General features: G+C 38.1%; 1 protein-coding gene across 1 annotated transcript in view; it reads left to right on the top strand.

Annotated features, from left to right (window-relative positions):
* The window catches only part of NAIP (NLR family, apoptosis inhibitory protein), a 27,055-nt gene extending 4,644 nt beyond the window's left edge, over positions 1–22,411 (top strand). Inside the window, exons 4-15 of the mRNA XM_004678456.2 lie at positions 578–659; positions 1,871–1,922; positions 3,174–3,293; positions 6,028–6,124; positions 9,835–9,916; positions 10,770–10,827; positions 10,938–13,034; positions 15,643–15,810; positions 16,854–17,006; positions 17,355–17,441; positions 18,881–19,045; positions 19,728–22,411. Coding sequence (XP_004678513.1) covers positions 578–659; positions 1,871–1,922; positions 3,174–3,293; positions 6,028–6,124; positions 9,835–9,916; positions 10,770–10,827; positions 10,938–13,034; positions 15,643–15,810; positions 16,854–17,006; positions 17,355–17,441; positions 18,881–19,045; positions 19,728–20,092 — 3,526 coding nt within the window. The 3' untranslated portion in view covers positions 20,093–22,411. The remainder of the gene's footprint in view (positions 1–577; positions 660–1,870; positions 1,923–3,173; positions 3,294–6,027; positions 6,125–9,834; positions 9,917–10,769; positions 10,828–10,937; positions 13,035–15,642; positions 15,811–16,853; positions 17,007–17,354; positions 17,442–18,880; positions 19,046–19,727) is intronic.

Genomic DNA, 22,411 nt, shown 5'->3' with positions numbered 1-22,411 from the left:
TGGGTATAGGCCAGAGGTACAGGTTTGAGAGGATTCACCAAAGATAGAGTGGGGAGCAGAACAGGCAGATGTACTTAAATACACTGCTGAAGGGAGCAGCAGGTGGGTGAGGAGACATCTGCCACAGACCTCTCTGTGGGTCGCACCCCTGGCTGGGGATCGAACTTGGGCTGCAGTGGCTGTGGTAGCTTCATAGTGCTGTGCTTTAACTCATTGCACCACCAGGGAGGGCCCTACACCTTACATGTTTTTTTTTTGTAAATCAGGTTTTTTGATTGTATTACATATTTTGTTTCAAGAGAGAAGCAAATCTGAAATTTTAATTTAAAACTATTACTGATAGTATAAATTAATTGTAGATGTTCTCACTAATGGAAATAAACAATTTGATGGGAACAATGATAATTCTCATAAATAACTTCTGGGATAATTTTTGGACAGTTTTATCAAAGTATAATAAAATTAGCAATTTTAACTATACAGAAATAAATTTAATGAATGTTCTGTGTAATCATCCTAACATTAATAGATCAGGATTTTTATCACAGTATCTGTAAACTTTATTTATTAATCATAGGTGTGAGTTTCTTCAAAGTAAGAAATCTTCAGAAGAAATTTCCCAGTATATTGAGAGCTACAAAGGATTTGTTGGCATCACGGTAATTTATAACAATAGTTGTTTTTCTCAGATTGGCTTTTGATAATCCAGTAATATCTGAATTAGAAGGGGCAGATTCTTCAGGGTCTGTTTTTTCCTCCTTTCATTTCCCTACAACTCATCGGGCAGTGAAGAAGAGCATGCTCTTTTCCTACATTGGAGCCCATAGAGTTGGTTGCCTCTTCCAGAGGTGCCTTTTTGTGGGTTCCATCTGACCTGATGGCCTCCAGGCCTTTGGCAGAAGCCCCTCCCTGGCTTCCCTTGGCTCCCACCTTTGAATGCCTGTGTGAGATACTCTGACCTTTATCTAACTGTCCACAGTAGGTCTCAAAGCTGCTATCAGCTTCTGGGTTACTTTATGCCCTATCAGTGGGTACTTGATACTGGTAAAAGGTAATTCCCTAGTTTTAAGGACAGAAAACCCAACCCAAATTGCCTTAAGTGATGAAGAGAGTTGATTGACTAATGTGTGTCTCATATGAGAAGCCTGCAGAGAACATGGCCAGAGGTGGGGGGATGTGTGTTTTCTCAGAAAGAAGTTGGGGTGTAATGATCAGGGAAGGTCCATTGCTTAATACCAAACCCACTTCTGAGTCCAGTTTCCTTCCTGTTATTTCATAGTTCCGTATTAATTACAGTATATTATTAAAAAAATTAAAAGTAACTTTACTTTTAAGTTGGATTTTAAAAAAAAAGTAACCTGAAGTTTCCTAGTGGGTATAAGTAAACATTCCCAGGCTTGTTTTTCTTTTGTACTGCATTTAAAATGCCAACATTAAAGACATAAAAATTAAGGGAGGGCCTCTGTGGAGGTACAGGTTAAAATCTCAGCACTATCAAGCTATCACCAGCCACTGCAGCATGAGTTTGATCTCTGGCCAGAGAGGTGACCCACATGGCACAGAAGACCTCTCTGCTGCTCCCCTCAGCAGTGTATTTCAATAGATCCACCTGTCCTGCTCCCCACTGTCTCTGGTGACTTTTTTTTTTTACCATCCCCATCCCATACCTCTGGCCTATACCCCAGTTCTTGTATGAATAAATAAAAATCTTTAAAAACTATTAAGGGAGGGATTTTTTAACATAATACCACTCAATTCAATAAGACTCCTCACTTGTGGGAAATGAGTTTTTTATTCGCAGATAGTTACAAACTTTATAAACCAAACAGTTGATAACTTGAATTTTAACTTGAATCTGAATATTCCTTAGGGAGACCATTTTGTGAATTCCTGGGTCAAGAGAGATTTACCTATGGCACCAGGTAATAACTCAGACATATTCAGATTTGTAATGTAGTGACAGCAGAAAACCCCAGGGTAAGTGGGACACTGAGCCAGACTTTCATTTCAGATACATAATTTGCGGAATCAAGTTAACGTTAATTAGGTTTGAATTCTTACCCACATAGAAGACGAGAACCAAATCTCTAGTCAGGCCAATGTAAGAGGCCCAGAAGATGACCACATAAGGTGGACACCCAAAGTGCAGGGAATACATTTGTTTAATGTTTAGAATGCTATCTGGATATTGCCTTTCTCAAATCTTGACACTAACCTGGCGAGGAGGGGGATCTTTATTACCTTTCCTTGTTTTATTTTGATACTAAATGAAGATGAGATTTTTTTTCTTTTTTTTTTAATATACCTTTATTCTTACAACTTTTTTTTATAACAGTTTATTTTTATGAAGATGAGATTTTTTTTTTTTAAGATTTATTTATTCATACAGAACTGGGGTACAGGCCAGAGATGCGGAGGGTGAGAGAGTTCACCAGAGACAGAGTGGGGAGCAGAACAGGCAGATCGACGAAGTACACTGCTGAGGGGAGCAGCGGGCGGGTCAGGAGAGGTCTGCCACACCATGTGGTCACCTCCGGGGCAGGCGGGAATCGAACTCATGTGGAAGCGGCTTTAGATTCTCAGTGCTGTGCTTTAACCCACTGCACCACCAGGGAGGGCCATGAAGATGAGATTTTAAAAAAATGTTTTCTTACAGAAAAAATGAACAGGGCCTCCTTGGTGTTACAAGGGGCTAACTCTTGGCACTGTGAAGCTGTTTGCAGCCACTGATGTCTGGCCAGGGAGCTGACCCACATGGCACAGCAGACCTCTCTTGTCTTGCCTGCTGCTCCCCTTAACAGTGTATTTCAGTAGATCTGCCTGTTCTGCTCCCCACTCTGTCTGGTGAATTCTCTTACCCCCGCCCCTGTACCTCTGACCTGCACCCAGCTCTTTTATGCATAAATAACTAAAATAAATCTTTAAGAAAAATGAACATACTAGAAATGAGTCAATTTAATAGATACCTACCATCGAAGTACCACTCTGTTCAGCATTTCTGACACAGGCTGTCTTGCTGCATCTATACTTTTCTTCTAATTCCTTGTCCATAAAACATATTGAAACAATATCCATATATTACATCATTTTATCTGTAAATAGGGAGAGATAACTTTAACACCAGTACTTTCAATATTAAGCTTGCTGATCTCCCCATATACCTCTTATTCAAGGTTATTGCAATGACAGCATCTTTGCTAATGAAGAACTACGACTGGACTCTTTTAAGAACTGGCCCCAGGCATCCCCTATGGGAGTGGCAGCTCTGGCCAAAGCAGGTCTTTTCTATACAGGTGAGTCAGCAGTTTGTACCAAGCACTTGCCTTGCGGCCCATTGTAACCCCACATGTAGTGGATGTACTCGGGCTCTTATTTATCTAGAATCAATGTTCTCCATTCTTTGAGTCATTTCTTCTTCTATATCCCTTTTCCTGGCTGTATCATAAATTCTCAACTACTTTTCCTAACATGTGTCTTCGGTAGTGAAACTCCAAATGTGAAACCTTAAAATCTGGACTAAAAATAATACCAGTTTTCTTTTTGGGATAATTTTGTCATTTCTTTCACATCCTACACATTACTCTCCTCTTCAGTCTTCTCCTAGAAACTGACACTCTGCTCCCTGTCTTTAATACAAACTTAGTAATCAGATAGAAAGAAGCTGAGATCTTTAAGCTTTTTCCTGTAAGGTAAAGCAACATGCCAAGCTAAAAACTGGGGCTTCTCACATAGGACTCTGGTAATGGCACATGGGTGAATTGGTGGTGGGAAGTTCATGGGGATTACAACTGAGATGAAAAACTGCAAAATGAAGAATGATATAAAAAAATATATATGTGTGTGTATATGTATATATATATAATAAAATAAAAAATTAGAGCTTCTGTTACTATGGAAGAATGAGAGATACTGGGAATGTAGATAGTAGCATACTTTGTCACATTATCTTTGAAAGCGAAAGCCAACAAATTAGTTTTCTATTTAATTTAATTATATGTGTGTGTGTGTGTGTGTGTGTATACACTACATCATTCTTCCTTTTTGTACAATGCATACTTTCTCCTCTCAGGTATAGTCACCAAAAAATTTCCAACACCAATTTACCCGTACGCATCACCACAGTCCCTTGTGTAAGAACATATTCCCCCCTCTTTTGATCCTTTTCCCGCACCTTTCCCTGCAGAGTGTCTCTGATTAGTAGTTGCCTGTTAATTTTGTTTTTAAATTTATTATAATTACTGTTTTTCCTGGTCCCTTATTTGGTTGTTCTACATTCCTTCTATAAGTGAAATCATCTGACATTTTTCTTTTTTCTTCTGGCTTATTTCACTGAGCTTAATCCTTTCCTGCTCCATCATGTTCAGCAAATTATTTTTTTTTAAGTTTCATATATTTACTTATCAGTGTAAACCAAACACAATACACTGATATGATTTTGTGTGCATCTATAGGGAAAATATTTTCTGGTAAGTGGAAAATTGTGTGGATGGCTTCTAGAAGCCCATAATTTTAAGCTGCTTTATCGTGAAATATTTTATTCAGAAATACAACCTTCCTTTGTCCTCTTGCTATAATCTCTATTCACTTAGAACTTGTAATAATAACTGGCACCCAGTTTGTTTCAGGGTCCTGGGTTATTTTTTCTGCCCCATGACATCTGAAGTGAACAAAGCCACCTGTATGACATAAAGTGCTGGTCCAGGGTCTTTAGCTGCAATAAATTCAGAGTGGGCTCAAGCTAGGATGCTTCTTGGTCTGACTGAGTATCAGACAGAGCATGGTTGCAAGAGAGGCCTTGGGTGGGCAAGAAAAAGAAAACAAACCTGCAAGACCAAGTCTCTAACAAACCGGGAAATTCTTCTTTGATTCCTAAACAGGATTTTCAGCGGTTCACAGTATTCTCCCTTTAGTTGCAGATATCAGGAAGTTCAATTCTAATACATACTGTGCTGGATTCCTTTAGCTAAATCTCTACCCAAGGTGATCAGAGAAACAATGTCGTGCCTTTCTAGGTACTTTGTTTACCTCTAGATTGAACACTGAACTACAGTGCAGGTTCATGCAGATCTTTCCCTGAGAGGTCAAGCAGATTTCATGGAACAGTAAAGAGTAGAGCAAAGTAATGGTCACATTAACAGACAAGTACAAAAAACATGTGTAATGCCACACAATCTAAAGTATTTAGAAAGCCAGTGTTCTCCCTGCTCTCTGTTTTGCCTGCCATTTGCTTATGTTCTTTGTGGACCCTCTCTTTGGTGGCTTCAGCCTCTTTCTCTTTGAATCTCCACCTCTAACCACAAATCCTAGTAGTCTTTCACCTTCTTCCAGTCTTGCACACTCTAGGACCTCATAATTTTGGCCAGACACAATGGAAGGTTTTCCTTTGTTCTTGTTTTGCGGTGCTTACAGGGAATGGTGATCCTCCACACATGGAATGGTGACCAAGGAGAGTACTTTCTAATTCCATCCTTTGGCAGATCCAAATGCCTATTTCATTGCAGAGAAATAGACTCAGAGGAGACTTGACTCCAGTTCTGAGAATAACGTAGTAAAAGGCATTTGATTCTTCATGAGCTCATGTGAAGATTGCTACACATTTTTTGAGTTTCAAATATATTTCTGATTTATTCATTACATAAATATTTATTGAGGGTCTAATAAATACTAGGTACTCTTCAAAGTCCATGAGATTCACTAGTGAGCAAAACAGACAAAATTCTTTTCCTTTATTGAGCTTCATTTCCACATTCTGATTTGCAAAGCTCTATCTCCATGGCAGGAAAACAGGACTAAAGGGAGAAAGGTCTCATCAACTGCTGGGACTTAGGCACCATCAGTGACTGCTCATCACCCCATTGATTGGAGAAGGTCTAAGAGGAATATTGCTGGTAACACATCTTGTGACTTTTGCCACAAAATCTAATTAGAAATGAAAGAGGGTTTTGCTAAAAAAGTCATGGTGGTTCCTACCCCAAACATTAAGGTATACACATGCAAGTCATACTGATCAGATTTCCTTACCTGTAGGAGTAAAGGACAAACTTCAGTGCTTTTCCTGCGGAGGATATATGAAGTGGAAAGAAGGTGATGGCCCATTAGAAGACCATACCAAATATTTTCCAAAGTGAGTGGTTAATGGTTTTGTCATATACCATGTATCTTTATACACATTTAATTTTGTCTGTTCTTGAATGTAAATAAAGAGAAGAGCTCTGCATGCCACTTCATGATGTCTTGTCTTGCTCCACTTTAAGATTCATCCATGGTTATGTATATATTTGTAGTCCACTTGTTTTCACTGCTATACAGAATATTTTATGAACATACAATTTTTCCATTAATGTTGATTCAACATGAGTTGATTTCAAGTATTGCATATTCAAATAATGCCACTATGATGAACATTTTTGTACATATTTTCCAGTTGCATGTGTATTTCTTTAGGCTGTACAACAAACCATGGATTTTCAGTTAATGCATGTGCACATACTCAACTTTACAAGAGTGCATAACATTTTTCAACATGTGGCACTGATTGACATGCTCACTAGAATATATTTCCATTATAGTAATAGAGTTTCCATTGGTTTACTTTCTCACTAACTTGGTAGTGTCCAAATTTTAATTTTTTTTAGTTTACATACTAATATTAAGCATATTTCCCATACAGTTTCCTTATTCTTTTCCTTCAGGAAAGCAGCTTAGCTATTCCTGGCCTTTTTTCTTTATATAAGAGAATATTTGAAATATTTTTTTATTATTTTTGGTGGTATCCCTTACAATATTCATAATTTTATCACTTATAGTATGATGTACTTTTTAATTAATATTTATATAGCCACTCTGCTTTTTTTTTTTTTAAGATTTATTTTTTTATACATACAGAATTGGGGCACAGGCCATAGGTGCAGGGGTGGTGAGAAGATTCACCAGAGACAGAGTGGGGAATAGAACAGGCAGATCACTGACATAACACTGCTGAACAGAGCAGTGGACACGGCAGGAGAGGTCTGCGGTGCCATGTGGGTCACCTCCCTGGCCAGGGATCAAACTCATGCTGCAGTGGCTGTGGATAGTTTCACAGTCTGTGACTTAACTCCTTGCACCAGCAGGGAGCCCCCTGTTTTCTATGGGGATGATAATAACATGTACATTTAATGTTATTATTAATATGGCTAGACTTTAAACTCATGAATTTCTCTTTTACTCATTTAAATAAGCTGAAAATATTTACAGATGGATTTAGAAGGCAATTGTAAAATAAGTAATATTTATTCAGGATAAAATATAGAAAGAGATGATTCAAACAGTTACAGTTTTATGACCTATATCAGGGGTTGCCTGTAGCATAAATCAATCCTTTAGTAAAGTCTGGCGCTCATAGGTCTCTGGATCTACATTTGTATATTTATACAATGCCTTCCTGAGTCAATCCAAGAAGACCTTGGGACTCTCAATCCCAAAGCAGATTAGTCGATAACAGTAGACAGGAAAAATAGGTAATCAGTGTATACAATTTAAACCAAGGTCCTTCTCTGGTGACACAGTGAGTTAAAGCACAGCACTATAAAGCTATCACAGCCACTGTAGCATAAATTGAATCCCCGGCCAGGGAGGTGACCCACATGGCACCGCAGACCTCTCCTGACCTGCCCACTGCTCCCCTCAGCAGTGTATTTCACTCACTCTGCCTGTTTTGCTCCCCACTCTGTCTCTGGTGGGTCCTCTCACCGTCCTGCACCTCTGGCCTGTACCCCACTTCTGCATGCATAAATAAATAAATCTTTTTTAAAAATTTAAATCAAGATCATAAATTCTCTATCAACAGCTTTCATTCATTAAATATTTTTATTAATTTACCATTGGTTTTTTAATCCCATCTTCTATTTCTCTTTGTTTTCCTGACTTCTTTGAATTGTGTGATTTTTACTCCATTTTATTTCTTCTGTTGGCTTACTAGCTTTACATTTTTGTTTTTTTCAGTGCCTGCTCCAGAATTTACAATGTGTATTTAATGTTTTAGTTACCTTCAAATAATAATGTATGAACAATATAACAGTATACTTTTATTTCTCCTCTACTATCCTATGTTATCCTTTTCATGTGTTTTACTTCCACATATATTATTTTTCTCATAAAATAGTGCTATATATTTAACAATTATTTTTATTTTGTTATTTTTAAAAATCATCCTTTATTTATTTTTTATATATATGAACTGGGATATAGGCCAGAGGTGCAGGGGGTGAGAATACTCACCAGAGACAGAGTGGAGACAAGCACAGGCAGATTTACTGAAATACACTGCTGAGGGGAGCAGCAGTCAAGACTGAGTGGTCTCCTGTATTATATATATGAGTTAGCTCCCTGGTTGGGGATAGATCTCAGGCTGTAGTGGTGATAGTGTTGAGCCTTGACCCCTAGGCCACCAGGGAGGCCCACTTTAACAATTATCTTTAAGTGCTTTTAAAAAAGAGAAAACATTATCTCTATTTTCCCACTTAATTTCTGTCCCTGGCACCCTATGTCTGTGGATAGGACCAAGTGTCCTTCTGTTATTTTCCTTTTTTTTTTTTAAGATTTATTTATTTATGCATACAGAACTGGGGTACAGGCCAGACGCAGTGAGAGAATTCACCAAAGTCAGAGTGGGGAGCAGAACAGGCAGATTGATGTGGTGCACTGCTGAGGGGAGCAGCAGGCGAGACAGGAAAGGTCCGCTATGCCATGTGGGTCACCTCCAGGGGGGGGATGGAACTCACACCTAGGTGGTCACGGCCAGCAAGCCAGCACTTTAACCCACTGCACTAACAGGGAGGGCCCTGTTCCTTTTAACTTCAGAATTCTTTTAACTTTTCTTGTGGTGCAAGTCTGATGGCAATTAACTGCATACATTTTAAATGAAACAATTTGTACTTTTTCTTACTTCAGAGTCCTTTTCCTTCATGGGTCTATGGGCCCAGTGACCTTGAACAGTATCATTAGAATTCCTAATTGCTGTCTTCCTGTAACTAATCTGGATTCCTCCAGGTCATCTAGGAAAACAAAAAATTTGAAATGTTCTGTTTATTTCCATTATTCTGTAGCACAATTATGAGCTCAGAAAAGTTGACTGGTTCTCATTTTCCCATTGATCTACTCATATTTATTTTCTGCCCATGTCAATCATTATAGGTAGAGCTCTTTAGAATTCCTCCCTCAGTTCTTCAGCCAGATGACAGGCATTAGTTTACAAGGTATTTATGTCTCAGTTTTAGGACATCTGGCAAAGAGTTTTAAGAGAATATACTCGAGGTTCCTCTTTAGTCTTAATATTGATGAAATTGAAAAACATTAATCTTTTTTTTGGAATAATATTAGAGAAAAGATGCTAACATAATACAGAGGAATTCTATACTCTCACACCTAGCTTCCCTTAAAACTAACATCCCACATTACCATGCGGCATTTGCCAAAATTAAGGCATTAATTAAGATATGGTATATTGCTGTCATTTCCAACTTTATTCGGGTTTGAACAGTTTTTGTAAAGTACTTTTTTTGGGTTCAAGAATCCACAGATGGCATTTTCTTCACTACTTTTGATTATTTAGGTTCATTTTAGTTGGTCATGGATATTAAAAAAGCACTAATTCCACCAAATTTACTGGTTATCCACACTTTATAAATCATTTACATTTCTGTTGTTGAGAGCTACCATTTAAATGTCTTGTTTGATCATCACAAGACAGTGAAAAACACTAGAATTAGTACTTCTATAAACTTTTGCCATTAAAGCCTTTTTAAAAAATACAAATGTGTAATTGAATACAATTATTCTTTTATCTTTTGTTAGTTGTCTGTTTCTCCAAAATATGAAGTCCTCTACAGAAGTGATTCCACACCTTCAGAGTGATGGTGAACTTTCTGAATTAATGGTAATGAAAAACAACACTTTAAGTTAGCATTATATGATCATGTGATTGAAAGTTGTTTTTGAACAGGATTTGCACATCATAAATGAGTAATCAGAAAAACAGGTCTACAAGTATCAATTAAGTACCTGTCATCTGTAAGATTTAAATAGGAATACTAGAATAAGCAAGGAGTACCTATTATCCTGTAGTATAGAGCAAATCCCTGTTACTGTGGAGCCCAGATTCTTTTAGACTTAGAGTTAATTACCACCCAGTTTTCCTGGATTCCATTGTGACCTTCATTTGGAGGACAGAAAGGGTTGACTTGTTGCTGGCCTTTCTCAGGGTTGAGAAGATACATTTCTTTTACAAACCAAAGAAATATATTCAAATGAGCCTCTTTAAACTGAGAAATTCTTTGTATTTTTATGGGATACATGTCACTCTCAATTTAACACCTACCCACCCTACTGTAAGTAGGTATATTGTTTGCCATCCCACCAAGAAAAAACAAAGTACCCTGCAGAAGAGCAGAAGAGGCAGATCGACGAAGTACACTGCTGAGGGGAGCAGCGGGCGGGTCAGGAGAGGTCTGCCACGCCATGTGGTCACCTCCTGGGCAGGCGGCAGGCGGGAATCGAACTCATGCGGAAGTGGCTTTAGCGTCTTAATGCTGTGCTTTAACCCGCTGCGCCACCAGGGAGGCCCAATAACTTATTTTTTAAGGAGATTAACATGACCTTCTTACATGCTAGGTATGTAAAATTAAATGTCATTAACAACAAGGCTTAGAAGCTGCATCTAATGATAATTTGTGCCATGATGACACAGTTTCTTATGTAAATTTTGATTATAGAAGATTTTCTTTTTAAAGGATAATACCAGTGAAAGCGGTCTTGAAGATCCAGCAGCAGATAGTATTACAGCACCAGGTAAGGATCTTGGTGATGCATAAGGGATTATATAGGTATGCACATGTATTTCTGTGTAGGGCACTTTACAAAGTCATTTTGGTAATTATGCCTCCTTTTCTGCTCTCCAGAGATGGTCCGGGCTGAAAGTCAGTGGCTTCAGGAGGCAAAGCGTCTGAGTGAGCACCTGAGACAAGCATATACCAGGGCCAGTTTCTACTCCACGTCTTTGCTTGATGGCTTCTCCTGTCTCTCCACCAATGAGTTGCTGGGTTGTGATCTGTCCCTTGCTTCAAGACACATCACCAGTCATGTGCAAGAACCTGTGGTGCTGCCTGAGGTCTTTGCCAACATGAACACTGTCATGTGTGTGGAGGGTGAAGCAAGCAGTGGAAAGACGGTCCTTTTGAAGAAAATAGCTCTTCTCTGGGCAGCAGGATGCTGTCCCTTGTTAAATAGGTTCCAGCTGGTCTTCTATCTCTCCCTTAGCTCTACTCAACGGGAGCAGGGGCTGATGGACATCATTTGTGACCAGCTCCTAGGGAAGGAAGGAGCTGTTGCTGAAATATGCCTGAGGAACATCATTCAGCAGTTAAAGAGTCAGGTGTTATTCCTTCTGGATGACTACAAAGAAATGTGCTCAATTCCACAAGTCATAGAAAAACTGATTAAAAAAAACCACTCATCAAAAACCTGCTTATTAGTTGCTGTCCATACAAGCAGGGGCAGGGACATCTGCCGATACCTAGATACTATCCTAGAGATTAAAGTATTTCCCTTTTATAATACAGTCTCTATATTACGGACACTCTTTCCACATAGTATAACCTACCTGCGAAAATTTATGATTTATTTTAAGGTGAATTTAAGTTTGATGGGCATTCACAGAACACCTCTCTTTGTGGCAGTACTCAGTACTGTGTTTGAGGATTCTTTTGACCAGTCCTTTGATGTGCTGGTGTTCAAGTCCTACATGGAATGCCTTTCCTTCAAACACAAAAGTACAGCTGACTTCAAAAAAACTGTGTCTGCCTGTGGTGAGCTGGCCTTGAAAGGGTTTATGGCATCTTGTTTTGCATTTAATGAGGATGATCTTAATGAAGCAGGGATTGATGAAGATAGAGCCATGTACCTGATGAGTAAATTCACAGCCCAAAGGCTGAGACCTGTCTATCAGTTTTTAAATCATGCATTCCAAGAATTTCTTGCTGCAATGCGGTTGGTTGAACTCCTTGATTCAGATAGGCAAGAAGATCAAGATTTGGGACTTTATTACTTGAAACAAATTAAGTCATCCATAATGATTAAAAGTCATGATAATAATTTTTTGAACTATGTCTCCTGCTTCTCTTCAACAAAGGCAGCACCAAAAATTGTATCTCATTTGCTTCATATGTTGGATAATACAGAGTCACTGGAGAATATATCTGAAAATAATGATGATCTGAGGCATCAGCAGGAAATTTCAGCAATGACGAATATTATTAGGCTATGGTATCAATTCTTCCCACAAATTTACTTTTCATTTGCTTCAAAACAAATACTGGCTATTGCCATAAAAATTGCTTATCAAAGCAACACTGTTGCTGCATGTTCTCCATTTATTTTTCAATTTCTTCAAGGGAAAACCCTCACTTTAGATGAACTTAAATTACAGTATTTTTATGACCACCCAGAAAGCTTGTTATTATTGAAGAGTATCCAGGTCTCCATAAGAGGAAATACAAGGTTAGACATACCGGATTTTTCAATCCTGGAAAGCTGTATGGACAAATCACAGGCACCAACTATAGATGAAGACTATGCTTCTGTCTTTGTATCTAGGAGTGAGTGGACACAGAATTCAGCTCAAGAAAAGGAAGATGTGGAGAGATTTCTGAACATGTATTCAGGTGCACCACTAGATACCTGCACTGGCTATTGGAAACATTTTCCAAAGCAGCACAAGATTCCCCTTCTAGAAGTTCATGTGACTGACACCAATGCTGTGGATCAGGAGATGGTGGAGCTTTTAATGGAAGTTTTCTCAGTTTCACAGCACATTGAGCTCTATTTAAGCCGCAGCAGGGGCTTCATTGAAAGCATTCGCCCAGCTCTTGAGCAGTGTAAGGACTCTTTCACCAAGTGCTCCTTAGTCAAATATGAGCTGACTACAGTCGATCAGGAATTGCTTCTCACCCTGCACTCTTTGGAATCTCTGGAAGTTTCAGAGACAACCCAGATACAAGGTATATCTGGGTATATTTTAGAGGACTATTCTTGTATAATTTTTTTTTAAAGATTTATTTATTTGTGCATACAGAACTGGGTACAGGCCAGAGGCTCAGGGGCAGTGAGAGGCTTCACCAGAGACAGTGTGGGGAGCAGAACAGGCAGATCGACGAAGCACACTGCTGAGGGGAGCAGCGGGCGGGTCAGGAGAGGTCTGCCACGCCATGTGGTCACCTCCGGGGCAGGCGGGAATCGAACTCATGGGGAAGTGGCTTCAGCTTCTCAGTGCTGTGCTTTAACCCGCTGAGCCACCAGGGAGGGCCTATTCTTGTATAATTTAATTTCCCCTGAGTTCTAGATAGATGAAACATCTTCAGAGATGAGACCATAAATATTTGCTGATAGACTATTAAGTCATTTTTTTAGTAGTATGAATTAGTGAAAGATGTCTGAGTGGTTTTCAGACACAGATAAATTTTAAATATAAGCACTTTTAATAAAGATGCAGCTTACATATTTAGTAAAAGGTGACATGTGAACACCTCACCATGCTTGCTTAGAAGGAGGAAGAATTGTCATTCATGTCATCTACACTGTGTAAGCAGTGCTTGAGTTTTCATGCAGACTTTAGTTTTCATTGGATTTATTCCTGGATGATTTGAATACTTTTATAAATGGTACATGCTTTTTCATTGTTTTTTTTTTTTTTAATTGAGGTAACATTTGGTATGCACCATTGTATTTTAGAGACATATGCCACACCTTAGATATTTAATCACACAACACCCACCATAGTGTACCAGTAATCCTTCACACAGTCCACTGGTGCTCCCTAAGGGCCTGATAGCTTTTTCCTCTGATAACCTCAGTTCTGCAGTCTGATTTCTAGGGTTTATTTTGTCTGTTACTGAGCTTTATTTTCTGTTTGTTGCTAATGTGGCTTTGGTTTCCAGTAGTTTGTGCTTTGTATGTGTCCTGCTTTAGGGTCACTTAATACGTGGGTTAATATTTATCAAGTATTTTTATTATGGTAAAATATGCATACAACTTACCAATTTAGCTATTTTAAAGCATATCATTTAGTGACATTAAGTATATTCACAATGTTGTGCAACCATCACCATTCATTTACAGAACCTTTTCATCAACTCCAGCTGTTTGTTAACAGTACCCTCCTCTGTAGCTGCTAACATCTGTTCTAATGTATGTTGCCATGTCACATAACACGTTTATCATTTTATGTCTGGCTTTTATTTGATTTGGCATGTTTTCCAAATTCATCTACATTGGCACGTGCGTCAGAACTTCATGCCTTTTATAGCTGAATAATACTCTCTTGTATTTGTGTAGCATTTTATCCACTCACCTGCTGATGAACACATGCACTGTTTCAGCCTTTGGTTACTGTCAGGTTGCTATGAACATGGGGGCACAAACATCTCTTTGGCATCCTGTTTTATTGTTGGGAGGAAAAATAAATACCCAAAAGTGGAATTGCAGGTTTATATCAAGAGCAATTCTAATTTTTAAAAAAGATTTATTTGTATTTACTAATGCATACAAGAACTAGGGTGTAGGTTAGAGGTGTGGGGATTGAGAGGACTCACCAGAGGTGAAGTGGGGAGCAGATCAGGCAGATCTACTGAAATACATCAGTGAGGGGAGCAGTGGGCGAGGCAGGAGAGGTGTGCGCCATATGGGTCAGCTGGGAATCGAACTTGTGCCATAGTGGCTGGTGATAGCTTGATAGCACTGGGATTTTAACCCATCTGCCACAGGAGGCCCACAATTCTAATTTTTGAGAAACCACCAAACTGGTTTCCACATTTGTATGTGCCATTTTACATTCTTACCAGCAATGCACAAGGACCAATTCCACATAGCCTCATCAACATTTGGTTTTAAATAATTTAATCCCATAGTTATCCTAGTAGTATGAGCTCATTTTGATTTGCATTTCCCCACTAATTAATGATGTTGAGCAGCTTTTCATGTTTATTGGCTTTTGTCTTTTTGGCGACAATCTATTAAGTCCTCTTTCCAGTATTCGATTGAATTGTTTATTTGCTGTTAACCAGCAAGAGCTCTTTGTATAGTCTTAACTCTAAATCCTAACTGGCCATTATTTGAAAATATTTTATATCATAGGTTGTCTTTTGTTTTCTGTAACTATCACTCAGTGCACCTGAGTTTTATATTTTCACCTAAGTCTGATTTATATTTTCTTTCTTTGCCAGTTGCATTGGTAGCATATCTGAGAATTCATTGTCAAATCCAATGGGGTTTTATCCCTATGTTTGCATCTAAGAGTTGTATGGTTTTTAGTTTTTTAGGTTGCTGATCCATTTTGAGTTAGGGAAGTAAGGTCCACCTTCATTCTTTTGCATGCTGAAATCCAGTTGTCTCAGCACTATTCATTGAGGAGATATTTTTGTTCATCCAGAGTAAAAGAGGTCTTCCTGTGTAGTAACCAGTAAATACAGCAAAAAGCAGTATCTCCATAGATAACCTTCTTTAATGCGTGAAAGGTTTTTATTTGATAATATATAGCTTCGTGAATCAAAATGAGTTTCTAATTTTTTCTTGGAGCTCTTTAGATTAATGGATATTGTTGCTGCTTTCTAGATCAACTCCTTCCTAATTTGGACAAGTTTCCATGCCTAAAAGAACTGTCTCTGAACCTGGATAAAAAAGACAATGTTTTTACAGTTGTTCCAGAAGAATTCCTGAATTTCCAACATATGGAAAAATTAGTGATCCAAATTTCAGCTGAGTATGGGCCTTCGAAGCTGGGTAAGGTGACATTTCGACTTCATATCATTTGGAAAAGCTACCTGGCCAACAAAGCTTCTGTGGATCTGAGGGTGTAGATATCCATGATAAACTGTGAGAATGGCATTCTTTCTCAGTAAGCAAGAAAAAAGCAATGTGTAATTTTTGAGCCCATACTATATGCTTAGGAATTGTTTTAAGCATTGCTCATTTAATCTTCACACTATGAGGCAAGGTACTATTATTCTCCTTTTAGAGGGAGGAAATTGAGGATTATATAAAGAGGTGATAAATAATTTGCACAAGGTTACCCAGTTAAGGAAGTGGTAGATCTGGAGTTTGGAGAAATAAGTCGAAGCTTTGGACCATGGTATACTGCCTTTCCAAAATAGTTTATAGAGTTCTTTTATCTTGTATTTTTTAAAACAGCTCACATTGCAACTTAGAAGTGTGCCAGATCAGGGGAATGAAATTGTGGGTTGGTATCCATCAGAAGTATTTGTTGATTTTTCACTAGCTTGCCCTCATCGTTGACAGACAATTTGTGCAGCCATCTTTCTCAATGATTTAGGTATTATTGGTCTGTTACTTTAGTAACAACTGAACACTGGAGGCCTAGGAAATGTAAATTGCAATGGATTTGACAATGCAGAGTCCGATGCAAAAAAAAAAAAATCATTGAAGTTAGATGTGATACTGTTTCATTTTCCTGCATCTGGGCATCAGCTTAGTTTTTGCTTCAAAGTTGTCACTGCCTTTACATTTCTTTCTATGGTATTCAATTGTGTAAATGTCATGTGCAAACATAGGATGTTAAAGGGGAAGGTGATCTGCATCAATGCCCTATTTTACAGAAAACTGATTCCTAGGCAGTGTTCTGTTCCTGTCCAAGTTCACAAAGCTCACTAGTTAGTTGCAGAACCTGAACTGAACCCCTGATTCTTGGATCACTATGTTGGTGCTTTGTTTTAATATGGTATTCTTGAGACAGAATGATAAATTACATGGCTAATTCTGATAGAAACTTTTAATCTCAAATTTCTGACATATTTGATATTTTACAGTCAAATTAATTCAGAACTCCCCAAACCTTCATGTGTTACACCTGAAATGTCATGTCTTTTCGGATTTTGAGTCTCTCATGACTGCACTTGCCTCCTGCAAGAAACTCCAAGAAATTAAGTTTTCTGGACCATTTTTTAAGCCCCTCCCTTTTGGTAAGAGCTATAATTGTAATGTTTTGGTTTAGTATGTTTCTGTGGACACACATTAATTTTAAACACTTATAAAAAAATTTTGAAAATGCAATTTATGTTAAAGTACAAAACTGTGGTAATCTGTGTCTATGTACAAAGGAATTCTAAAATAAAGGAGGTATATTTGTTTCCAGAAGTAAAAATTTCATAATCAGATTTCCTGAAAAAACTCTATTTAGTCAAGTTAATTACTTCAATCTGAGTTATTATATTAATTTCTTATTAATTTAGAAATACCCTTTGAACATAATTACTTTTTGGTAACAGATGTGGTTGACATAATTCAATTTTACTTTTTTTCTTTTATAGTCATTCCTTTGCCAAGCCTCACTTCTCTCAAGATATTAAACCTTAAAAGCCAACTAATAAATGATAAGGAATCATCGGAAAAATTTGGTATGTTTACAAAATAGTGCCTTCTATTTACTCTTTCTCCTCAATCCTCCAATTCTTATTTCGTATTAATTAGCTATTGAGTGTGTGGGGGAGGACACAAAAGAGAAATTACCCCCACTCTGAGTCCTTCTGACTGGAAAAGTAATCAAAATAGTATCACATGGGTTAGTGAGGAAAACAATCAACTTAATATGTTTAGAAACTGAATTTACATGGCTGTAAATGCTATAGAATTGAGCAGACCAGCGATATTTATCATGTATTTTGGGATCTTGAGCATTAAGGACACAGTGGGGAAGGCTTCACATGACAGACAAGAAGGGAAATGAACTCATACTTACTCTGAGAATAAAGATAGATTCTTAGATTGAGATAACTTCTTCTTAGAAGTTTAGGATATACATATTTCTTCTTTAAGTGAAAGACTTGGAAAAGAACAGAAACCTCTTAGTCTTGAAGCCTTCACAGAAAAGGCTTGGCTTGGTGGACTTTGACTGACCTCTAGTTCCTACACCAAGGTGACAAGAGGCCTACACTAATCCTAATGAGAAAACTCTGCCTCATCCTTTTGAGGCGACTATCTTACACAACAACAAGTCATGTATTAGGAGGAAGATCCAATTACCTGATCTCACTCAAAGCAAGGTTGTCTAACTTATTACGATATAATCAGTATAGCATTACATAATTCCATGGTCAGATAACTATTCCAAACATGTTATGTAACAGTTGTTTGAAAGGTTTCTGGGATATAGGTACACCTATATACCAGAATTGGAATTGGAAAAAGGTGGAACCATGGCTTTAACTTGTATAATTAAATCTATATACATATGTAGAAATGTGTGTCCCTCAATGTTCCTACACACACACATACATAGTTCTCAACTCAGTTAATCAAGGGCCTACAAAGCACCCTAGAACTAATGGGCACACCAGCTACCCAGAGCTTCCCTGAAAGGAACTTATTCCTTGGAGAAATGACTGATATAAGAACTGGGATGGGGAAAACAAAAGATAAGCCTGGTTCATTGTTTTATCCTAGAGGAAATGTATTCTAAACATTTCCAGGTTTGAGGCCTCAGAAGTAGAAAGTTTCCTAGGGGATTTAGCAATTGATGAATAATGTACAATGCTAAGGAGAGATCAAAGTGTGAAGAAAGCTAGGAGAACAGTGATTGAGGATTTAGTACTAGAGTCAGGCAGAGGTAGGTCACTAAAGAGATCCAGGTTTGATGGCAACCATCAGGAGTGAAGACACTGAAGACCTGTGGACTTCAGCACAGGAGAGAGTGTTGGGAAATACTGCCTAAAAGTAGCAGACAATCAAGGTGAAGACCATTCTCTTGCCCTCAAGGAAGAACAGCCTGTATGCTACATAGGGCCTTCTAGATGGTGCTTGACTTTGTAGAAGATTACATTGCTGTTTCTTCTGATAGCCTATGCTTTAGGTTCTCTTTGTAACCTGGAAGAACTGCTCCTTCCTAATGGAGATGGGATTCATCAAGTTGCCAAACTGATTATCCAGCAGTGTCAGCATCTTCGATGTCTCCGGGTTCTCTCATTTTCCCTGAATTTGGATGATGACAGCATATTAGAAATTGGTAAGCAAATAACTAGTGTTTGGTTACCACTGGCTGCTGTAGGTTCTACAGGCAGCCAGGGTATGGTGGGTGAGTGGCTACAGTGTTTATAAGAGGGGTACCTGCACAGATCCTAAAAGTGGCGCAGAGGGGATGCTGTTGTCTAGTGTTCCTTCTCTGTTGCCCTCAGGCTGTGGCCCTAGTCCCCAAGCACCACAGGTCCTCGACTCCACACTATGCTACAGCCCTGGCTGCTGATGGAATTTTTACCTCTGGGAACAAATATGCCTCCTTTATTTTATGACCCCCATGCATCAATAGTTCTGGTAGAATTCCCCCAGACTGCCAACTGTATGTGTCCTTTTTTACCTGCCTGCCATCATACAAATGTGTGGATCAATCCAGTGTCCTAATGTAGTCTGTCTTCATTGCATTCGTGCAGAGTGCTTACAGGTCACCCCAATGTTGTAGGATTCATTCAGTGTTGTCTTGTTCTGAATACTGACCTAACATTTCGTTTTTTTGAGGGACAGTTAAGAAATGACTTAGTGGTGTCATTCTGGAAATCCGAGAGATATTTAGAAAATATTGAAGCATTTTCTACTTTTGGTGATTGTAGGGAAAGTAGGTTGGATCAAAGAACCTATCTACCATAACTGAGACATCCTTATAATAATGTTTTCATAATCTGTTGTTTTTATAGCCAAGGTAGCAATCAATGGATGCTTCCAGAATCTTGAGATCTTAGATCTTCCAATGAATCACAAAATCACAGAAGAAGGATATAGAAATTTCTTTCAAACACTGGACAACCTGCCCAAATTGCAGGAGTTGATTATTTCTAGGCATTTCACGGAATGTTTCAAAACACAAGCTTCAACGGTCAAGTCTTTGAGTCAGTGTGTATCACGACTGCCAAGCCTCACCAGACTTAGTATGTTAAGTTGGCTCCTGGATTCAGAAGACATCACAGTACTTACTGCCATGAAAGACAGACATCCTAAATCTAAACGCTTAATTATAGAATGGAAATGGATACTGCCATTCGATCCAATCATTCAGAAGTAGAATATTTCAGTAGCAAAAAACTGCTCAATCAAGAAAATTTTTGTCAACAATTCTAAAAATCCAATTATCCAACACAGTAGTAATACTGCATATAAAGAACTTTTCTAAAATGTTTAGTTAAAAAACCTCTGAACCTCCCAACTGCTTATCAATTGATGAGGTTTAAAAAATAGATTATTACAACACATCTGAAATCTCTGAATGTCCTTCCCCATCTAAAGTTCAGCTCCTCAATTGGCTTTATACAAATAAGTGTCTATTTCTAGAGTAAAGCTTCAAGGTGAGGTTAACTGTGCTACAGGGAAAAGTTAGGGAGCGGTGCACTGACCAATGTTACGATCAACATATGGAAGAAATATTCAAGGTATATATAAAATGGCTACTTTAAGGATTGCATCTATCTCACATAGGTAAAATGAGTTTACAAGAACAGAGTCCCAATGGATCTGTTGTAGGCCAAGAGAGTTTTTAATCTTTATAGAACCTGTATATTATTTAATATCTACTGCCAATGTTAAGAAGAAAGTAGAAGAAAACGCTCTTGTTTCAGAGATTTTGTTTCAATGCATTACATGAGCAAAACTTGCAGAACAGAATTCAGCTAAATTTTTATTCTCTAGAATACTGGGTATTTTAGATAACCACATGTCTGAGAGTTCAACATACACATTTAATGGCATTAAAATTTTCTTATGAATACAATTTGCTCAGGGAAAAAGATTTTGATATTCAGTGATTTCATATTGCTCAAAGTATCACTTCTGCAGTCAAAGTCTATATCAGTGTCCATTTCTATCATTAAGTGTAGATTTTTCAAAGGCTGGAAGGCCAGCCATTTCCAATTCACGATGTTAGTATAAATTAGAAAACATTCTTTTACACTACCTTTTATTTTTACCAAGGTCAAAATTTGTCTTCCAACTTCCCTTAAGTCTAAGTCACAGATAGGATCAACATGTATAGTAGTATCCCATTTGTTTAAAATATATGCTCTGTGTAAAAACATATACTTGCACTTAGATACATATATACAACTGAAATAGGCTTCACAAAATAACTTTACAAAATAAAGCTCTAACAGATATGACTTCACTGAAACCCAAGTATGTATAATAAAAATTCAGAAATACAAGATTCCTTACAGATGTGTTTAATCTGCTGTCTCCACATGTTCTCTTTGATATTCTCCCACCAGGCTTTTTATTCTTACATTCCACCAAAACAAGTCTTTTAAGGGTGACCCAACAATCTTCACATTGCTAAACTCACTAATACTTCCCAGTGTCATCCTGCCTGACTGTTGGCAGCAATCTGACCTAAGGGTAGCTTTGATTTGGTCTATCATTCCTCAAAATATTCTTAGTTTGGCTTCCATGGTATCCCTCCCAGGTTTCCTTTAAACTCTGAGAGTTGCCTCAGTCTCTTCTACAGCTCCTCATATCTAATCTCTGAATGTTGGGAGTACCCTGGCATTCTGACATTTTATCTTATCTTGGTGAATGAATTTAATTGAATCCCATGTCCACACAATTCTTAATTTATACCTCTAGCCTAGACCTCTCCTCTTAACTCATATCTAATTCCAGTGGGTATCTCAACTTTCACATGTCCAAATCTTAACCTCTTTCCATAAATATTCTTTATGCAGATTTTTTGATCTCTTTAAATTCCCGCTTTATTCTTCAAACTTGCTTAGGCTAAAAACCTTGGGAATCATCCTTTCCCCAAGTAACCTATTTGGAAGTCCTGAATTCTACTTGCAAAATACACTCAGATCCAAACACCACTACCCACTTGTCCTAACTAGTTAGCCAGCTTCCTCTCTTGAAACTTGTGATCTATTTTCAACCATGAGCTATCAGTTTACAATCTTTTTGTAAACTGGATTGTGCTACACCTTTGCTTCAAAAGCTGCTATTGGACCCTCAGCTCAGGCAAATGCTGGAGACTTTACCATGGCTTACCTATGTTCTGACTTCCCTTACCTCACCTCCGTAATCTCTTCCACTTCAGCTGGTTTATTTGCTGTTGCTGAATATACTAAAAATGGACTTGTCATTTCCTTTGCCTCTGTCATTTCCTAAACCTCTTCCCCCAATTCTTTTTTCTCTGTTGGCAGCACCACCACCTGCCAGCTTACACATTTCACTTGTTTACTGTCTGGTTCTCACCACTGTGAGCAGGAATTTAATCAATTCTGTTAATTCCTTCTTCCCAAGCACCTAGAAGAGTGCTTAACATAGACACCAAAAGTGAGTAATTATTTGCTGGGTGAATCTACCATCTCTTTCCAACTATTTTAGGTATTAACAGAGGTAA

Source organism: Condylura cristata, unplaced genomic scaffold (genome assembly GCF_000260355.1).
Source record: "Condylura cristata isolate star-nosed mole 26May11 unplaced genomic scaffold, ConCri1.0 scaffold00007, whole genome shotgun sequence".
Lineage (NCBI taxonomy): Eukaryota > Metazoa > Chordata > Mammalia > Eulipotyphla > Talpidae > Condylura > Condylura cristata.
Note: the sequence above shows the minus strand (reverse complement) of the source record. Positions and strands in the feature narration are given on the sequence as shown.